Source organism: Panthera leo, chromosome C2 (assembly GCF_018350215.1).
Source record: "Panthera leo isolate Ple1 chromosome C2, P.leo_Ple1_pat1.1, whole genome shotgun sequence".
In the NCBI taxonomy this organism is placed as follows: Eukaryota; Metazoa; Chordata; class Mammalia; order Carnivora; family Felidae; genus Panthera; species Panthera leo.
The window spans coordinates 153151443-153170714 of record NC_056687.1 but is presented as its reverse complement, the minus strand read 5'-3'; the positions used below and the strand labels follow the sequence as shown (position 1 = coordinate 153170714).

Here is a 19272-nt window from a genome sequence, read left to right as displayed (position 1 = left end):
TAAATTCAATTTTCTAAAACCAAAGATTGTTCATAAATACTTAATACACTGAAAATTATTTTATCTACAGATACAGCCCCCTCCTCCCCCCCTGCCAGGATGTTTGGTATCTTTTGATGGAGAATGCAACACCACCTACAAAGTTTTTTTGGTCAGATAATCAAATGTGAATCTGATTAATACTTATTAAGTGCCAGTATTGAGAAAATATAGGAGGCAAGGGAGCATGGTAAATGATACAAAAATTAGGAAACTACATGATAAAAGGCTTGTTTGTGTCCTTCAACAAATTAAGGAAGAAAAGTGGAGGAGGGAGCAAGAACCTGTAATTTAAAAGAGGCTTAAGAAGCATGTGAACCAGGGCGCCTGGGTGGCTCAGTCAGTTAAGCCTCCAACTTTGGCTCAGTTCATGATCTCAGGGTTTGTGAGTTCGAGCCCTGCGTCGGGCTCTGTGCTGACAGCTCGTAGCCTGGAGCCTGTTTCAGATTCTGTGTCTCCCTCTCTCTCTGTGCCCCTCCCCTGCTCACACTCCATCTCTCTCTCTCTCTCTCTCTCTCTCTCAAAAAATGAATAAACAGTAAAAAAAAATTTGTTTTTAGAAAAAGAGGCATACGAACCAGTTCCAGTGTATGAATCTTAGTTGGATCTTGATTTGAGCAAACCATAAAAAACAATTTTTGTGTCAGATATTGAGCACAGATTGGTTATTTCATAATATTGAGAAGAAATTGTTGATTTTCTGGGTATAAAAAGTAGCATCATGTTTTTGGGCGGAGTCTTTTAAGATATATATGGGAATATTTATGAGTTAAATTACATGATGTATCAGAGGCATATACTATAAAAAGTAGATAAAAACATTTTAAGACCAAAATAGGATCTTAAAATTTTATAACCATACTCTGTTGGACATCTTTTCATTCAGTATATATATAGGCCTATATAATTTTTAATAGTTATATTCTATTCTTTTACATGAGTGTACTGTAGTTTCTTTAAGTGATTTCCTGTTAAACATTTATACTTTTTACCATTTTCCTGTTTGATGCTTTGGTGAATATTCATGTACATACAATGTGGTTTTTTCAATCACTGCCTCGGTAAATCTATAGAAATAACATTCATCGGTAAAATATGTGTACTTTTCAAATAGTTTGTGTTAGTTTCCTATTTTCGCCCTCCAAAAATTGCCATGTTCTTAGTGACTTAAAACAATAAAAATCTGTTATCTTACAGTTCTGGAGGTCAGAAGCCAGGGGTCCAGCAGGTCTCACAGCACTGAAATCAAAGTGTTGGCAAGGCTGTGTTCCTTTCTGGAGACGTTTCTTTAGTGTACCAGAGAAATTGTTTGGAATAGTTATTTTGGGGAAATGAGAGTAAAAGAGGGGATGGAACCAATTACTTTTCCCTTTAGGCCACTCTGTAGTCTTTCCATTTTTTATATTGTGTCTATATTACTTTAAATTTTTTAAATTAAAAGGCAGCTGTGACCTAGTCATTGCAATTCATATCAAACTGGGGTGGTCTCAAGCACCCTCTGGCTTAACAGTGAGCCCCGAATTGTTCCAGATAGAAGCAATTTCATACTGTTTACCCTGAGGCAGCCCTGATTTTAAGTGTGCTTCTGGTAAAGTCCTAGGAAAGCAGCTCTGTTGTGGCTTTGCAACTTCTTGTGTCAGTTCCTAAGCCCATGGCCTCCTGGAGCCTTAGCCTAGCTGGAGAAGATCTTTGGGCTTTTATTTTACTGTAATTAAAACTGGGAAGATTGGGGCGCTGGGTGGCTCAGTCAGTTAAGCATCTGACTTCGGCTCATGGTTCATGAGTTCGAGCCCCACATCGGGCTCTGTGCTGACAACTCAGAGCCCAGAGCCTGATTTGGATTCTGTGTCTCCCTCTCTCTCTGCCCCTCCCCCCATCTCTCTCAAAAATAAACATTAAAAAAATTTTTTTTTAAAACCAAGGAGGATTTAATGAGGGATTTCTATGTGTTCTTTCCCTGGTTCTCAGCACTTTGTATGCATTAACTCTTGACGGTAGCTTTGTAGACTAGGTTCTGTTACTACCCTGTTTTACATCTGAGGAAACTGACCCTTCTGAAGTATTAATAGGAGCCCCTGGCTGGCCCCGTTGGTGGAGTGCGTGACTCTTGATCTCAGGGTTATGAGGACAGCCCCACGTTGGGTGTACAGATTACTTAAAAAAAATCAAGGAGGGGGAAGAAAGAAGGAAAGGAAAGAAGGAAAGGAAAGGAAAGAAACAAACAAACAAACATGGCCAGGGCACACAGCTAGAAAGTGACGAGCGGGGGATTGAACCCTGGCAGTTTGACTTCAGAGTCTGTTCCTGCTCCGTTTCTGGTGCGAAAGCCCCTACAGCAGCAGAACCTCTGCCAATGGCATGCTGTCTTTCTGGCATTATGTACTGTTGTGCTACATACTCTATATATTTCGTGTCCGCCTTATACAGCTCTCAAAATCATTTACATCTGACATGATGAAAATTACCTCAGTTACGTCAACTAGGGAAACCCAGCCAGGACCTGGTAATCTCGGAGCCTGAGCCATGTTCCTCGTGAAGGAACCGAACCTGCCACCGGCTACGTGTTCACTGTCTTCCGAGATGCTGTCACACAGACCCCATTGCAGTGCTGGTTGCATTTTTATGTGCTGTGATGCCTTTGAGAAAGGAGAAACAGGTTCCAGTGAGCTAGGAAACCAGTCTTGGTGCCAAGGTTGAGGGGAGGGAGTGGGGAGTGGTCATTTTCAAAAAATGTGTTGTGTCTCTATTTCATAACATTAAATTTACATTTCTAAACACGTAAGTTTTGAAAACAGTTTTGTGTACCAGTATGCGACATTATCCACTTGGAGTGCTCCCGTTTCTGAAGGCAACTTTTCAAATTGTTGGGAGGCAAATTGTTGAGAATATTAGTAAGCATGCCTGCAGTTCTGCTGCCTGAGCGCACTTGCTGCTGACACATTAGTACGTTGGTGTGTTTCTTTGCAACGACATGGATGGAGCGGGAGTGTATTGTGCTAAGCAAAATAAGTGAGTCGTAGAAAGACATACCGTATGATTCCACTCATATGTGGAACTTAAGAAACAAAACAAACAAGCAAAGGGAAAAGAAAGAGAGACAAACCAAACAACAGACTCTTAGCGGTAGAAAACAAACGGGGGGGTTACCAAAAGCGGGGGAGGGGCGGGTGAAATAGGTGAAAGGGATTAAGAGTATGCTTATCGTGATGTACATAATTGTTGAGTCACTAGAATGTACACCTGAAATTCACGAAGAACTGTATGTTAGCTACACTGGACTTGAAGTAAATACTCTGATGTGTTTCCTTTTGGACTTCTAATATATATTTTCCCCTGTTCTAGTAATATGCCACAAGTTCAATTTGATATCCCTGTTTTTACAGGTCATGAAAGTGAGTGAGCAAAAGATGCTCATCGTTGCCATTTGTTAATACAAAATGGAAGGGGAAATTTAGATTTAGATCACCTTTCTCGGTAATGAGGTGACTGACAGTGGGTGACCCAGCAGTGAGTTTTTCTTTCATTCCGTTTTTTTCTTCTTCCTTAGGCTTTGGCCAGCATCAGCCACGTGGCTCACGTTACCATTACAACCAAAACAGCTGATGCAAAGTGCGCATACAGGTATGGGGTAGGCTGCTTTTATTCATACATTCATCCTGAAATGTGCTTTTAGGCCTAGATCTCGAAGTAACCGTGTCTAAACACTAGTGTCGTCTTTTTTGACCAAGATTTTGAGTAAGTTTTCTTTCCTCTCTGGATTAGTTGATAATCCAGAGGAGTGATTATTAGGTAATAATCTTATTTATGGATTCTTAACACATAAGATGTGACGCATTATAAGTGCCTACAAACTCTTACACAGATGTATTCTAAGTAGGTGGCAGATGTGGATGTTCTTCTGCTCCCGTGCCCTATAGTAGGTTATTACTTTGATTACAGGTCTGTGGCTGGGGTGCTGGAGGCTCACGGTTCCTTTGCTGGCTTGTGAGCCAGCAGCTCCCCGCCACAGGTGCATGCCTGTGCTGGCTTGCCCTCCGCAGGTGGCCACTGGCTCTCTGTTGTGCTGATGCAGTTTTCAGAGGCTGACAAACAGCCTTGGAACAGAACAAAAACAGGATTTGAGGAATCAGAGTTACATCTTTGTTTTTATAAGCACTCGCCACTTACTCGTGGGAGACAGGTAGGAGTACCCAATCCAGGGGGACGGTAAAAAGAAATTTTTTTAATCCTACAGATTGTTCATAAATTAACACAGAAAATAGCCCTAACAATGGCAGTTCTGCCTGTTTCTCAGTCCTCAACAGAGAGATGTGTAACGTAATGGGAAAGGGGGCATTCCAGAGTATACAGCACTGTTGCTAGGAGAGTTTGACTCTTTGTGCATTAGACTTGCCCTAGGATCTGCGTGCACTGATATGATCAGAATTCCTTCTCACAAATTAATGTCTTCCTAAAATAGACTGGGACACAAACTCTGTTTCTTCACCTCTGGAATTATGTTACGCTCTTGCTTAGGACCTCCAGTGACCCCCCTCCCCCCCAACTTACATAGTAGGATAAAATCCAGAGCGATCCCTAAATAGCACACCCTCCCACTGTGCCCGCCATCCACCTTTCCAGCCTCTTTTCTCCACCAGTCCAGCTGCCATGTGTTCTAAAGCTTCGGAGCTTTTATGTTTTTCTCTTCCTGGATGGTCTTCCCTGCTTTCTCCCTGAAACTGTTCCTCCCTAGAGCCCAGATGAATTGTCATCCCTTCTGTGATGCTTTCACCCCCCTTCCTGACCCCAAGCTGAATGTTTCCTTCTCCAGATCACTTAGGACAGTGTTCTACACTTTAGGGAAAAGTCTGTCCCTAGATTGAGGGTTCTCCAGGGCCTTTCTTTATTACCAGGGCCTCTGCAGGTCTGTCGTGTGATGGCCCCTCCATGAATGATTACAGAATTACTGAAGACATTTTACTCTCACCATAAGCAATTTGCATTGTAGCTTGAAACTGAGGAATTGGGATGCCTGGGTGGCCCTGTCGGTTAAGCATCCGACTCTTGATTTCAGCTCAGGTCATGATCTCGTGGTTTGTGAGTTTGAGCCCTGCATCATGCTCTGTGCTGACAGCATGGAGCCTGCTTGGCATTCTGTCTCCCTCCATCTCTGCCCCTACCCTGTTGCTCTCTCTCTCTCTCTCTCTCTCTCAAAATAAAAAACAAACTCAGGAACTAAAAAGCAACGTTTGCTAGAATAGGGTTCTCTTTCTTTCTTTCTTTCTTTCTTTCTTTCTTTCTTCCTTTCCAATTGGAATGATAATGGAATAGTAGAAAAACAAAGAAATAAATCGTAATTAAGACAATATATAGGGGCACCTGGGTGGCTAAGTAGGTTAAGCATCTGACTTTGGCTCGTGCCATGATCTGTGCTGACAGCTCAGAGCCTGGAGCCTGCTTTGGATTCTGTGTCTCTCTCTCTTTCCCAAGCTTGCGCTGTATCTCTCAAAAATGAATAAACGTTAAAAAAAATTTTTTAAAGTGACAGTCTAATAATATGGCTATATTTTAATCTGTTGTGGTATAATTTTCTTTTTTACGTTTGGATAAGTATTCTGCTTCTGTTGGATATTAATAATCTCTTATTATTTTCTTTTAAGAGCAAGTTACTCAGATGGAAAGCTGACAACTCCTCCTAAACCATGTGCAGGCAATCAGGGGACCCAGATTACAGTAAGTACGGCACAGGAGAGTATAAGTTGCTGAAAAACAGCGCTGCATAAATATTGAAATAAGGAATAATATTGTCTCTGAGTTTCCAAAGCAATAATAAAATGAAGTCTTGCTAGTTAAAAGAAACAGCAGATAATTACTCTCTAAACAAGAGGCGTGGTTATTGGCTTTTGTGGCATGGCAGCCTGTGTACTCCCTGCATCTTTTTTTATGGGGATGGCAGAAATGAATGGCAAGGTAGTTGGCATTGAGAGGACCTTGAACTCTGTTCCGGAAAGACTCGAGTGAAGAGTGTCATCTCAGTCTTGCAACTCAGTGGTTGTGTGTCCAGAGGCAAGTTGTTTAATGTCCCTTAACCTTGCTTTTCCCAACTATCAAATGGAACAAAGACTATCTGCCCACTCAGAGGTTGTTTGAGGAATATGATTGTATCATTCATCAGAAAAAGTCTAGTATGCTGCCTTTTTCTGTGGTGCCACATTTGGTCTCTTCCCATTGTGTGATCCCGTAAAGCACCCCACTGTCAGGTTATGCATGCCATCTTCCACCTCCAGTCCCAGCTAAAGCACATTTCCCTGAAGGCTCCTAGCCCTAGACTTGTACAGCAGGCAGGAGGCAGAAATGAATGTGCGCTTCTAAGTGCATGTTAAGACAGATCCTGTATCCAGGGTGACCACAGTGTGATTTCCAAGAAGCCCAAATGATCTCAGAAATTGTATTATTATTCTTAGTTCGAAAAATACGTTTGGATGCCATATGATAGTACAGTTATTTGTAAATTTACATGTTTGCCCTGCTGAATTGTGTGCTATTGTGGGTAAGACTGTGCTTTATTTATCTTCGTATTCCCAGCACAAAGCAAAGAGCCTGTTGTAGAGAAAGCCCCCAGTACCTATTTGAGGAATCAGTGAGTGAAATGAGAAGCAGGAAAAATCTCTTTTATTTCCTTTGTTTGCTAAGGCTGGCTTATCTCTTGCCCCCTCCCCAGTCAGTGCTTAGAACTGTACTGTTGGTAAGTACAGTTTGATTCTCTGCTAGCCAGCTTTAGGTGGATAGCTTGGGTCTTTATTTCCATGTACTTCTGTGAATTTACAAGAAAAAAAATCTTCTTTTCAGGTGGAAGATCTCTTTTACAACATATCCACAAGGAGGAAAGCTTTAAAAAATCCGAGTGAAGAGTATGGGAAAATTTTGGAAGTTGTTGGCAGGTACAGTCCAAAATCTGGGAGTGGTTCTTTGAGGTGTCTCACCAAAGAAATGTGTTCCCCTGCTTATAAATTGAGAACCGTTTCTGAGCTAGATGGAAAAGAGTACGCTGTGTTTTAGCCTACAGATGGTTTCTGATCAAGGTTTGGTCGCCAGTTCTGGGCTTTCTCTCATCTCCCGGGAGAGAGCACTTGGTCTCTGGATCGGTGAGGGTTCTTTGGTGGAAAGCAAAACAGACGAACTCCAGCTGACTTGAGCCTAAGAGAAATTTATGGGAAGGCTGGGAGTGACTCACCAAGTGGCAACAGGTGTCAGTAGTTGCTCCCTGGGGAAGACACGAGAACAAGGGTGGCTTTGAATTTTAGAGTGGCCCTGCTGCAGTTGTTTTCGTTCTTTTCCCGTCTCTACTCAAGCATCTGTTTCTTTGGAGAGTACATCTGATTGGCAGGGCCTGGGTACCCCCATCATGCGTTCCTGTCTGTGGGAGATTCCTTGATTGGCAGTCTAAGGGTCTATCGGATGGAATGGGGAAGAGGTAGTTTCCCAGAGGAAAGCTAGGGGTTCTTAAAAGAAGAAAGTGGAAGGCAGGGCAGGTGAAAAGAACATTATGTCCACCACAGACTTACTTCATCTGCTGGTCCAGTGGATCCAGCATGGGCTCTCTAAGCCTGCATGTCCTTGAATTGTAGCAGAGATCGGTTAACTGTTTTCCAGTATTTCTCAAAACTCCAAAATGAATAAAACGTATACTCCTGATAAAGTGGAACAGACTTATACTTCAGGTGTCTTTGCTTTTCCCTGGCGTTGTACAAGCAGCATCAAAATATTATCCCTGGAAATAAGAGAGTTCTGGTTGGCTGTTTTGGTTCTAGGTGTGGTCAAGTGAATTCCTAGTTGTTAGCTGAATAAATGCATTTTGCTAGACACAGTCCTTCGGTTCATGGGGTCCATGGGGGGAGGAATAATAAATAAATAACAGCCAACTGAGAAAAGGCTGGAAGATGCTGGAGCAGGGCCGGGGGCCAAGGAGAAAGAGAATGAGGAGGGGGGGGGTGTCTTGAAGGGCTCTGAGGGAGAATAAGAGTTCAGGAGTTGTAAAGGCCAGGTTCTCAAGATGTAGCACCTAGACCTGTTGGGTCTGGGATAGTAATGCTGTAGGCGAGGAGGAGAGTGTGTTAAAGTACCCCTGCATCTACTCAGCTCCCTGTAAAAGCAAACAACCCTGGTTTTTGTTTGATTCTGCCACATTTGGCATTGATTGTCTCCATGATGTTTGTGCTGGCTTATTTTCCTGTGGGTAAAGTATGACATATGGAGATATTCTTGACTGTCTATATCTTTGTTTAAATCACTTAACCCCACCAATTTATTTAACCAAAAGGGGGTTCTGCCTTATATTGTGCATTAGGCGATTTCTTGCTGCTTACTGTTCTGTTGTCTTTCTTTGCCAGGTATTCAATACACAATTCAGGCATTGGTTTCTCAGTTAAAAAAGTAAGTGTTGGTTTTGTATCAGAAAAAGGGATGTTTTTGGTTTTTAAGAGTTCACCTGTGGAGGTAAGGTTGGGATGTTTCATTCACAGCTGTGAGACACAGTAAGTCGTATCTTCTGCTCTGTTTATCAGCAAGGCGAGACAGTGGCTGACGTTAGAACACTGCCCAGTGCCACAACTGTAGACAATATTCGCTCCATCTTTGGAAATGCTGTTAGCCGGTATGTTGATTATTCATATTTTAAGAAATCTGCATTCCACGTCTTGGTTTATTATTTATCACATTATTTTAGAATCTGTCAAGGTAGTACCTGCCTTAAGAGTTTGCTTTAATGAAATATGCAGGCTTCTTTCCATGGTTCAGATTCGTTCCTGGAGTCATTATTTCATGGAATCCACACTTCTTGGGTGCATGTTATCTCATAGATGCTCTGGCTGTCAATCAGTGTGTTCTCTCTAGTCTCGGTCTTTAAAATGTTTATAGGGTAGTAGAATTCTTTCATTTTCTAATGTTCCTTCTTTTCCTGATATTTCCCTTAACATCACTTTGGGACTTTGTTTGTGATCATTCAGCATTTATTAATTGCCTCCCATATTCTAGGCTTTGTGCCAGAAGTTAGGGATGTAAAGACAAAATATTTCCTGTCCTTAAAGACTTCCCTGTCTGGTGGAAAGCAGATTTGTAAATGTTACCAAGTCTACATTGTCAAGGAAAGAGTCCTGGCTAGACCTCAGGATTCTGCCAAGCCCAAAGTGCCTGTGTCATAAACTGAGGGAGAAATACTAGGAGCCCGCTGTGTGCCACGCATGCTCCAGATGCAGGCCATACACCGATGGAGAAGACAGACCCTGACTTCACTTTTTCCAAAGATCTTAGGAGCAGCAACAGTAGTCCCAGAGCCCAGTTTTCTACTTGAAAGGACAAATTATTCATTCTTTGAGCAAAACCAAGTTCCAAACTAGGGACCAGTCAACTTGCTTTTAATTACCCCTCTCTTACTGTTAATGAATTAAGTTTTTTAACTGTGTTCCTAGAGCAGAGGGAGAACCCTATTGTACAAGGAAACTTTTATGAGTTTCTTTTATATTTGAAGACTCAGAATTAGTCGTTACGAGATTCCTAGGGACTACAAGAGATTAGAAATCCCACAGAGCAGCCGTTCCCCAAGACGTGTTTCCAGAATACCAGCCTCTTGAGATATCTGGGGGAAGAAAAGATTTGCTGGTTTATTGTGTGGCAGAAACAGCACAAGCTGTATTTTCTGCTCACAGCCTCAGAGTACACATTACTACATGACAGCTTCTAGCATACACTCAGCAAATGCCTCACGAGTGCCTACTAATTGCTGAGCGCTGTGCTGAGAAACAGAGTAGGGCGTAAAGCAGAAATGCTTCTTGCCCTCAGAGGACTCATACCTAGTTGGAAAGACACATGAGATAATTATGCCATTCATGAGTGGTCATGTTAGATGTCTCAAAGGAAAAATATAAGGCACAACAGGAGAATCTCTCGGGGTCAAGGAGAGTGATAGTCAGAGTTAGGTACTTCTTTGATGAGGTTAAGCCCTGGCACGAAGGATATGGAGGAGTTAGCCGGCTATCAATAGGAGCTTTCCAGGCAGAGGAACCAGCAGGCAGAGATGAGTGAGGCTGAGACTTCCTTATTAACCCGCCTCCCCGTAAGCACAGCTCTGAGGAACATCCCCATTGTGGTGCTATTCATATAGTAAGAGGTTCAGTAGAAATGAGTCTTCTTGGAGTTTCGTCTTTGGGACTTAGTTACTAAGATACACAAGAGTTTCAGTAAAACAAGGTCTCGGAGCTTAAGGTTTGTGATTATGTCCCAGCAGTCAGGGCAGTGCTTGGCATATAACATAAGTGCTTGAAAACAGTGACTGGGTGGGCAGGTGGGTAGATGGGTGGACAGCAGGCGGGTGTGTGAGTGGGTGGTTGGACACATGCATGGATGCATGGGCCCAGAAGACCTCAACAAACCAAGTCTCTGGGTCCTTATTTGGCAGAATTCATTTATGGGAAGGAGCCCTCATTTTCCTGCTCTGAGTTTTTATACTGTTTGAATTTTCCATTATCTTCAAAATTTCTTTTTTCCAACCAGAGAACTGATAGAAGTCGGGTGTGAGGATAAAACCCTAGCCTTCAAAATGAATGGCTTTATATCCAATGCAAATTACTCCGTGAAGAAGTGTATCTTCTTACTCTTCATCAACCGTAAGTGGAAAAGGACGATGTCTGCAGGGAATTTTATGGGACCATGGAAAAATTTCTAATCCACAGGTTCGATTACACACAGGGAACCCTCATGCTGAAGTGTGGCTCGGTAAGGAGGTGTTCATACTTTCTGGCCTACGCCCGTTCAGCCCTCGGATACGTGCTCAGCGCTGGCTGGCTGTTGCAGAGGCCTCTTGATGCTTGCCTTTGAGAGGGAGCCCGGGAGAGGGCAACACAGACCCCTGTGAGTCCGAACAGCTTCCTCACCTGCTGGCGTCAGAACCTCATAAGCACGCCCCAGGCAGATGTTCGTTCTCTCTCGAGATCAAGATTCACTGTTTGAATTGCACAGCAGGACACAAGGAGAGGGGTACCTTGGGTGTCATTAGCAAAGTTCCTTGCGATTTTTCTTTTTAGAGAATGAGTTATTTATGATACAATGAGCAGTACCAGAAATCAAGGAGGAAATTAGCTAATGAATTTGGATTTTTGTGAATTTCCTCTCCACTCTTTATCTCTCTGCAGGCATATTGTTTACATGATCACTACTTGTTAAGTAAATAACTGTTTTGCATTCTGCTGCTTTTTACTTAATTGCATATTATATGGTTTTGAGAGACTGACAGGGGAACTAGAAATGTGTCTGATTGGGTTTTTAATTTTCCAGCCAGAGATGCATCATTCCATTTGTTTGGTACTTACCGTTTTTTTAATGTTCATTTATTTTGAGAGTGAGAGAACACATGCAGAGGAGGGGCAGAGAGGGAGAGAGAGAGAATCCCAAGCAGGCTCTGTGCTGTCATTGCAGAGCCCTACATGGGACTCAATCTCAATGACCCGTGAGATCCTGATCTGAGCCGAAATCAAGAGTCGGACACTCAACTTACTTAGCTATGCAGGCGCCCCAGCACTTACCATTTTTATCACATAGATCCTTTACCTTTCTTGTTTAAAGCAATTCACAATTACAGTTTTGTTTGCTTGCCATTGAAAATGGTATATTCCTTTGTTCCATTTATAATGATAACTAGCTATAAATGTCCCAGATTATACATGGGTTTTTTCTGAGAGAAACACAGTGCATGAGCAGAGGAGGGGCAGAGAGGGAGAGGGAGAGAGAGAATCTTAAGCAGGCTACACACTGTCAGCACAAAGCCCAACTTGGGGCTCAGTCTCATGAGTGTGAGATCATGACCTGAGCTGAAATCAAGACTCAGAAGCTGAGCCACCCAGGTGCCCCTAGATTGTACATGTTTTACAGCAGTTTTCAAAGCCATATAGAACAGGGAAGAGAGAGTCAATATTTCATAGACACGTTCTGTTAAACTGATCTATAATAGTAGGGTTTTTTCCTGCTTTATTAAGAAGGACTTAAGCCTGATGTGTAACAAAGTTTGCTTTTATCAAAGCTCAGAAGTATTTTTCATTTGTTTTTCCCAACCATGAAGAATCGCTGCTTTTTAACACATGTGTTGGCTACCGAACAGGCCAGCAGAAATCCGTGTAAGTGCCACGTGCGTAGCTCACGTCTGCGCTTCTGGTGAGCTGTTCACCGCACGGGCTGTGCATCAGTGTTAGCAGCCTGGTCATGATACCAGGTTCCCAGAAGTAGAGAGGTCAGACTTGTAGGTGTATCATCGGGTTATCTCCGCACTGCGTGCTCTCACTCGGGTGGTGGGACAAGGAACACTTGTCAATGTGTCTCCAGTCCAGAAATCGCAGCAGAGGGACTCTGGCCGTCCCCTTTCAGGTGCCCATACCTGCTCCAGGCCCGTGTGCTCAGGGCACGTGTCCCCAAGTACAGCAACACTGTTGAGGGGCTGTGGGGGTGCTGAGCACTCCGAGAAGAACGGTCTCTTCATTGATGAGATCACAGCCTCTCTTCTCATTAGAAATAAAACCACGGGACGTGTCCTTGCGACACCGACCCAGAAGAACAGGTCACCAGCGGGTCACCTGTCGGGGGAGAAAGGAAGGCTGTGTTTTCTGAAAATAGATCTTCCTCTGATTTTTGTCTTACCTCTCCCATCTTTTGGTGTTTTCCATCCACCCCCTTCCAACCTGCCTCATTTCCTAAATTACCTTAAATGTACATTCAGCTATCCGTACTGCCCGAAGTGTCCAGAAAACCTTCTTGCTCTCGTCGCTCAGTGGGGACACCCCACTGTTGGAACACTGCCCCCACCACACCAGGTACCCGGGCAGAATCGGTTGCTCTCTCCTCCCACCACTTAGCACACACCTCTCTTGTGCTCACCACTCGGAACTGGAGTTTACCCAGTCACCAGCGTATTGTCTCCTGTGGTGCCTGCGATAGGCGGCCAGCGTGTTGTGCTGCAGCATGAAGAGTCTGAGAGCCGATGGCTCACTGCCCACCGTGCCCAGCGAGGTAGTCCGCCCGGGCAGACTGAGGGAAGGGAAGCGCGCAGGCCGAATTGACCACCCTCCCGCGTATCTGTGACGTGGGTGAGCGGAGAGAGCCCCAAGCCCATAGTGAGACACGGCGACATGTAAAAGCGGCCTTCCTGGAGCCTGCTGTGGCTGTCGCTCCCGAAGTGTTCTTCCTGAGTGAATTCATGGCATGGTATGAATGTGCACCCGTTACCTCTCCCTTCGGGACAGTTTTGAGCCGTTACTTTCCTTTTATTTTCTAGATCGTCTGGTAGAGTCAACTTCCTTAAGAAAAGCCATTGAAACCGTGTATGCAGCCTATTTGCCCAAAAACACACACCCGTTCCTGTACCTCAGGTAAGGTAGCAGCAGACGCCGCACCCAAGAGTCACAAGGAGCAAATCCCTTTCGGCCGTCCTCTTAAAAGAGACGGGCTTGCCAGTAGCTCCATCGGAGTGAGTCCCGTGCGCTGCTGGCCAAAGGGTGTTCTGTCCTTTCTCACGGTAAAGGGCACGGCTTTCCTTCATGTATTCACTCATGCAGCAGAATCTCACTGAACGCCTCCCACGTGCCAGCCGCTGTGTTGGTGAAACAAAGGTGGGTAACAGGTCTTGTCCCCGAACCAGACGGAAACTGCCCCCTACCTGGCCCCCGTCTTCCTCCCCCAGGGTCCCTCCAGTGCCCTCTACTGACAGAGATTCACATTGTGGTCGCGGAGCACAAACCACAAAGCTGGGTTTGGAGCTGGCACAGCCTCTCCACTGACCTTTGTGTTAGATTTTAATGATAGAAAGTTCTCTCCTGTATGCTTGTTTTGATCCTCATAATACCGAAAAGTAAGTAGGGGACAGGACTGGATGAGAAAACCCATCCAGAGAGGTTAAGCGACTTGCCCCAGGTCACTCAGTAAGAAGTTCCACTAGTTCTGGAGAGATGGTAACAGCTGACGTAGAATTAATGTGCCAGGTCCGCGTGAAGTGCTTTACACAGATTTAATCCCCACTGTACGTTGTGTCCATTTTACAAATGAGGAAACTGCAGCAAAGAACGATGATGTCAGTGACCTGGGGCTGCCCAGCTGGAGAATCCTGTCGCTCCGGCTTGAGCTTGAAGCTTTGACCACTGTGTCATTTGGCCTTCCCAAGTCGGCTGGGTAACTATTCTCTTTTACCCCTGCCAGTTTGGAGATCAGCCCCCAGAACGTGGATGTCAACGTGCACCCCACAAAGCACGAGGTTCACTTCCTACACGAGGACAGCATCCTGGAGCGGGTGCAACAGCACGTTGAGAGCAAGCTCCTGGGCTCCAACTCGTCCAGGATGTACTTCACCCAGGTGAGGGCGCTGTCCGTCCGGCTGTTGCTCTGGTGCCTTCCCCACCTGAACGTGTGCCCCCTCAGACGGGAGAGCCCAGACTTCTGCGTGTTGCTTTAGACTGTCTTTCCAAGGATTGCTTTGGTAGTTTTCCTTTGGTAACATCTCCTGATTTGAACCTAACCACGAAGGTATTAGAATGTTAGCCCTCAGGGCGCCTGGGTGGCTCAGTCGGTTGAGCATCCGACTTCGGCTCAGGTCATGGTCTTACAGTTTGTGGGTTCGAGCCCCGTGTCGGGCTCTGTGCTGACAGCTCGGAGCCTGGAGCTGCTCCAGATTCTGTGTCTCCTTCTCTCTCTGCCACTCCCCCACTCATTCTCTGTCTTTGTCTCTCAAAAATAAATAAATGTTAAAAAAAAAAAATTTGGAATGTTAGCCCTGGGCCTGGAGTCAGGAGGCCTGCGTTTACAGTCTGCCTCTATCTGGCACCTTAGACCGACCCCTTAGGAAAACAGGCTGTCTGAAACAGAATACGGCACCGTTCCGTGCATTCTTCCCTGGGGATGTTCAGGAGGACGCCGATCCCACGTTCACGGGGCAGAGTGGCGAAGCAGGGGGGCGGCGGGAGGAGCAGGGCCCTTAGAGTCAGGCAGGCCTGGGTCACCACTGTGTGACTAACTTCCCCGGTCTCCACGTCTCCCTCAGTAAGGATTGAACTGGCCTTCCCCACATCCGAGGGTGGTTACAAGCAGTAGGTGAAAGTCTGCAGAGCCTGGCACCGTTCGCCTTCTTGTAATTACTGAGCTTCCCAGTACTTTGGATTCTCAGCTACTCCTGGCTGTCTGGGGCCTCAGTTTTCCCCTCTGTAAGATAAACAGGTGGATAATACGATGTCCTGTGTCCCTCCCAGTTCTGACGATGTGATTCCAGGCAGCACATGGCGAGGGTGTGTTCAGAAGCACAACAGACCCCAGACCTGTAGAAACGGAAACGCTTTCCTGATTAATTATTCTGGGTTCTGCAAGCAGAGAGTGGGCTTCTGCGAGCCTACTTCACAGAAAACTTGTTAAGTCACCAAGCTGGCGAGTGCTTCACCCAAGACCCTCCACGGAAAGCACCTGGTTGGGAGATGGCCTGGGCACTGTGGTGAGATAAGTGCCGGTGGGGCAGCCCCCGCCCCTGGAGCCCAGACAGAGGGCTGGGCAGAGTCCCCTCAGGTTGCTACCGATGCTACCCGAAAGGTTTGTGTGGCAGGCGGGCAGAAGGAAGTTCTCCCTGGGAACCAGCCCTCAATCTCCTGTGACTCTTGGTGGGCCCCTGGTGCCACGTGAGGCCCACGTCTCGCAGAGGTGACAGGCGCACAAATCCTCGCAGTGCCGTGGTGGTGAGAGCAACGCGCACGCCGTGAGGGTTTGTGCACCTGGTGTGCGCGGGTGAGGCCCTCAGCAGTGTGTGGTACGTGGGAACCATCACTGTTACTTGGTTTATATCTGTGGCTGCTCCCCGGCAACTGTGCACTGAGACCCCCCTCACACCCCCGTGGGCAGGACTCCGTTGGGTGCCAGGGGATGCTCCATAGCCGGTTCCTGCCTCCACAGAGGTGCCCCAGCCTGCTAGAGAGTACATCTCACGAGAGAGGGAAAGAGGGACTCCTGCCCGGACTTGGGCGGTCAGGGAAGGGAAGGGAGGGATGCGGAGGCTGGGATCCGAAGGCTGAGTAGGAATGAGATGGGCAAAGGGGAGGAGGAATGAAAAGAGTTATTTCTGGCTGAAGAAACAGTGAAGAAAAGGCCTGGGGGGGCGGGGGGAGGGCAGGAAGATGCGTGTTTGAGGTTATGGAAGTTCCAGGGTCCAGTGTTTACCCTGCTGCCAGTAGAATCACCTGGGAAACTTAGAAAACACCCTTGCCTGGGCCTTCTCCAGACTAAGAGCTCAGTCTCAAGGTGGCACATCAGTAGTTTGACAACTTTCCCAGGTGCTGTCATGTGCAGCCAGGGTGGAGCCCAAGCATGGGCCCGTTGGGGAGCTGGCCGAGGGGAGAGGAGGCTGCAGAGGTCCCCCCACGTAGACATTTCTGTTGGCATGTTAAGGAGCTTATGCTGAGGTCTGATGTGCCATTTTATGAAGAATCCTGTGGTCGTAGTGGGGCAGGGATTGCGGGGGAGCACGATGGAGACCCGCAGCTGTTTGGGAGAAGCAGAGGAGGGTCTGGGCAGAGGAGGTCGCTCCACTCACAGAGGGTTGAAGATCTGGAACTGCCGGGACCGGACAGGGCTTGGCTGGGGGCGGAGCAGGGGGACGGGCTCAAAGCAGGACACGAAGAGGAGGAGCACGCTGGCCGGGCCAGAGGGGCCACCCCTCGCTCTGTCCTAGCTGAGATCCAAGGAAGGGATCTGCCAGAGGTCCGGGCTGTGTCTGTGACCGCACTGGGAAAAGAACTCCTCTTCCTCCTGGCCTTATTTTGCAGGAGTCAGATTCATTTAGTGGGCTTACGTTGTATTTTCCAGTAAGATTTCTGACCACTGTGTCTTCAGAAGGAAAGTGATTTCTGGATCAGACGGCCTGCCTCTGCTGGTGCGGTGGCACAAGCCTCGGAGCATTGCTGTGTGTGGTGGGGTCCCAACTCAGAGCTGTCCCACTCCTAGAGGGGAATCAGAATCCCTTCTCTCCTGCTTGGCATCTGTGCCTTGCACAACACTGTCCAGGGCCTACAGCACAAGCCCTGGTTTGCAATGAAACCATTTGGTATGGAAATCACAGACCCCAGGGGCTCTTGGGCTTGTTCCGACTCCATCAAGGTATTTCACTTTTCTGGACTTTAAAATTACTGTCTGCGAAGTATTTATGCTAATTTCCACTCCTATGGATATTACAGGAGCAAATGAAGCAAATGCAGTTGAAACTCAGGGCGGGGGTTGGGGTGCCGACCCCCTGTGCAGTTACAAATCTGTGTATAAGATTTGACTCCCCAAAGCCTTTAACTACTGGTAGCCTAGTGATGACTGGAACCTTACCGATAACGTAAACAGTCACTTAACACGTATTTTATGTATGTGTTACATACTGTATTCTTACGATAAAGTAAGCTAGAAAAAAGAAACTCAGGTTTTTAAGAAAATCATAAGGAAGAGAAAATACACTTATAATACTGTACTGTAAAAAACCTGCATGTAAGCGGACCCGTGGCCTTCAAATCTGCTCTGTTCAAGGGTCAACTGCATTTACTTCATTTTCCTGTGTGTGTTGCAAAGGTTTTATATTGTCCATGAAGAAAGGTTTTTTGGTTTTTTTTTGTTTTTTCGAGCAGAGTTGCTACTTTATTTGACTTTTTGTTATCTAATTCGTTGAATATTTCTAAGTATACATGGAAGAGGATAATACACAAATTATCCACGAACCTATCACCCAACTTCAACAACCAACATTTTGCCGTATTTGTTTTCCCTCTCCCTCTCTGGCTTGGGGGTGGGGAAAAGAATATTTTGTTAAATATATTTTTTTAATGTTTATTTACTTTTGAGAGAGAGAGAGAGAGACAGGCACGAGCAAGGGAGGGGCAGAGAGAGAGGGAGACACAGAATCCAAAGCAGGCTCCAGGCTCTGAGCTGTCAGCACAGAGCCTGACGTGGGGTTTGAACTCACAAACCTCAAGACCATGATCTGAGCCTAAGTCGGCTGCTTTAACCGACTGAGCCACCCAGGCGCCCCAGGGGAAAGAGTACCTTAAAGCACATTCCAGGCATTTACTTTTTTCCCTAGTACTTCGTTATGCATTTAAAAAAATTTTAAATATGTTTTCCTTATATAATCACAATGTCCTTTTATACATATCAATGATAATGTCATTTAATATCCAGTCCATATTCAGATATCCCAATTGTCCAAAAAGCATCCTTTTATAAAGTAGCTTTGTTCAAATCTGTATCCATTTAAGTTCCATTGTATTTAGTTGATCTGTCTTTAAATCTCTCTTACATCTCTTTGAAAGTAGAAAATCCCTGTACAATCTTTTGTTGTTCCTATTAGCTTATTCTAAAGGCTTCCTGTGGAATAATGCACATTTTTGTTTGGCTGATTGCTTCTTCTTAGTGTCATTTAACTTGTTCTAATTCTCCACATTTCCTGTAAACTGGGAATTCCTATAAACTAGCATAATTACACTCAGATTTAAAAAGCAGTTTGTGTTTGCCTTGTACTTTTGGTCACATCCCAGCAGGAGGCGCATACTGACTTGTTATGCATTTTGGTGATGAGACTCATCAGTGGGTTCAGCTGGTGACAGCCTGTTTCCTTCATTGTTAAGTTCTCCATGAATATTTAGCTTAATGGTTTCACCATTCATTGATGACCATTACCTGATTCTGTTATTTCACTAGGATTGCAAGATTGATTTTCTCATTTTATCATTTTTTCTACATTACTGAACTGTAATTCTTCTGTATACAATAACTTTCCCTCATTTGTTAGAGCTTTTTGGTTATCCTGAAATACAGTTCATACTAGAAAGTAAGGGTAAATGCTGAATTCTGTCTCTTTAATTATCAATGTGCAGAGGAATGAGTTGGTGTCCTAGCGATCTGCAGTGATGTTTAATGACTTTGTCCTCTCTCACTGTCTCTCTCTCTCTCCCTCTTCCTCCCCGTTTTTTCTTTTTCTCTTAGTATTTTATCATAACTGCTAACAAAGCTATATAGTTTAATTACATAGAGTCGTTTTTATTTTGGATGCTCAAATTATCCCATCTTAGACCAACGAAATCCCCTTCAAGCTGATCCTCTTGTCCTTATGACCCAATTCCATTAGTCTTTGATAGTTTCCTTGTTTCTGGCAAGAGAATATGTTGTAGACTCACTCTGTACTTTCCCAGCCCAAGCTCTGGAATTGGCCAT

General features: G+C 45.3%; 1 protein-coding gene across 7 annotated transcripts in view; it reads left to right on the top strand.

The window, feature by feature from the left end:
* Positions 1-19272, top strand: part of MLH1 (mutL homolog 1) — a 43223-nt gene that overhangs the window by 5496 nt on the left and 18455 nt on the right. For 4 of the 7 annotated variants that reach the window (XM_042954530.1, XM_042954526.1, XM_042954529.1 and 1 more), the window contains exons 4-12: positions 3587-3660; positions 5679-5751; positions 6868-6959; positions 8409-8451; positions 8583-8671; positions 10567-10679; positions 13334-13427; positions 13614-13667; positions 14251-14404. In XM_042954530.1, coding sequence (XP_042810464.1) covers positions 10613-10679; positions 13334-13427; positions 13614-13667; positions 14251-14404 — 369 coding nt within the window. In that variant the 5' untranslated portion in view covers positions 3587-3660; positions 5679-5751; positions 6868-6959; ... (1 more) ...; positions 8583-8671; positions 10567-10612. Of the gene's footprint in view, positions 1-3586; positions 3661-5678; positions 5752-6867; positions 6960-8408; positions 8452-8582; positions 8672-10566; positions 10680-13333; positions 13428-13579; positions 13668-14250; positions 14405-19272 lie in introns of those variants that run through there. The other 3 variants (XM_042954527.1, XM_042954528.1, XM_042954532.1) reach the window with 3 other exon arrangements.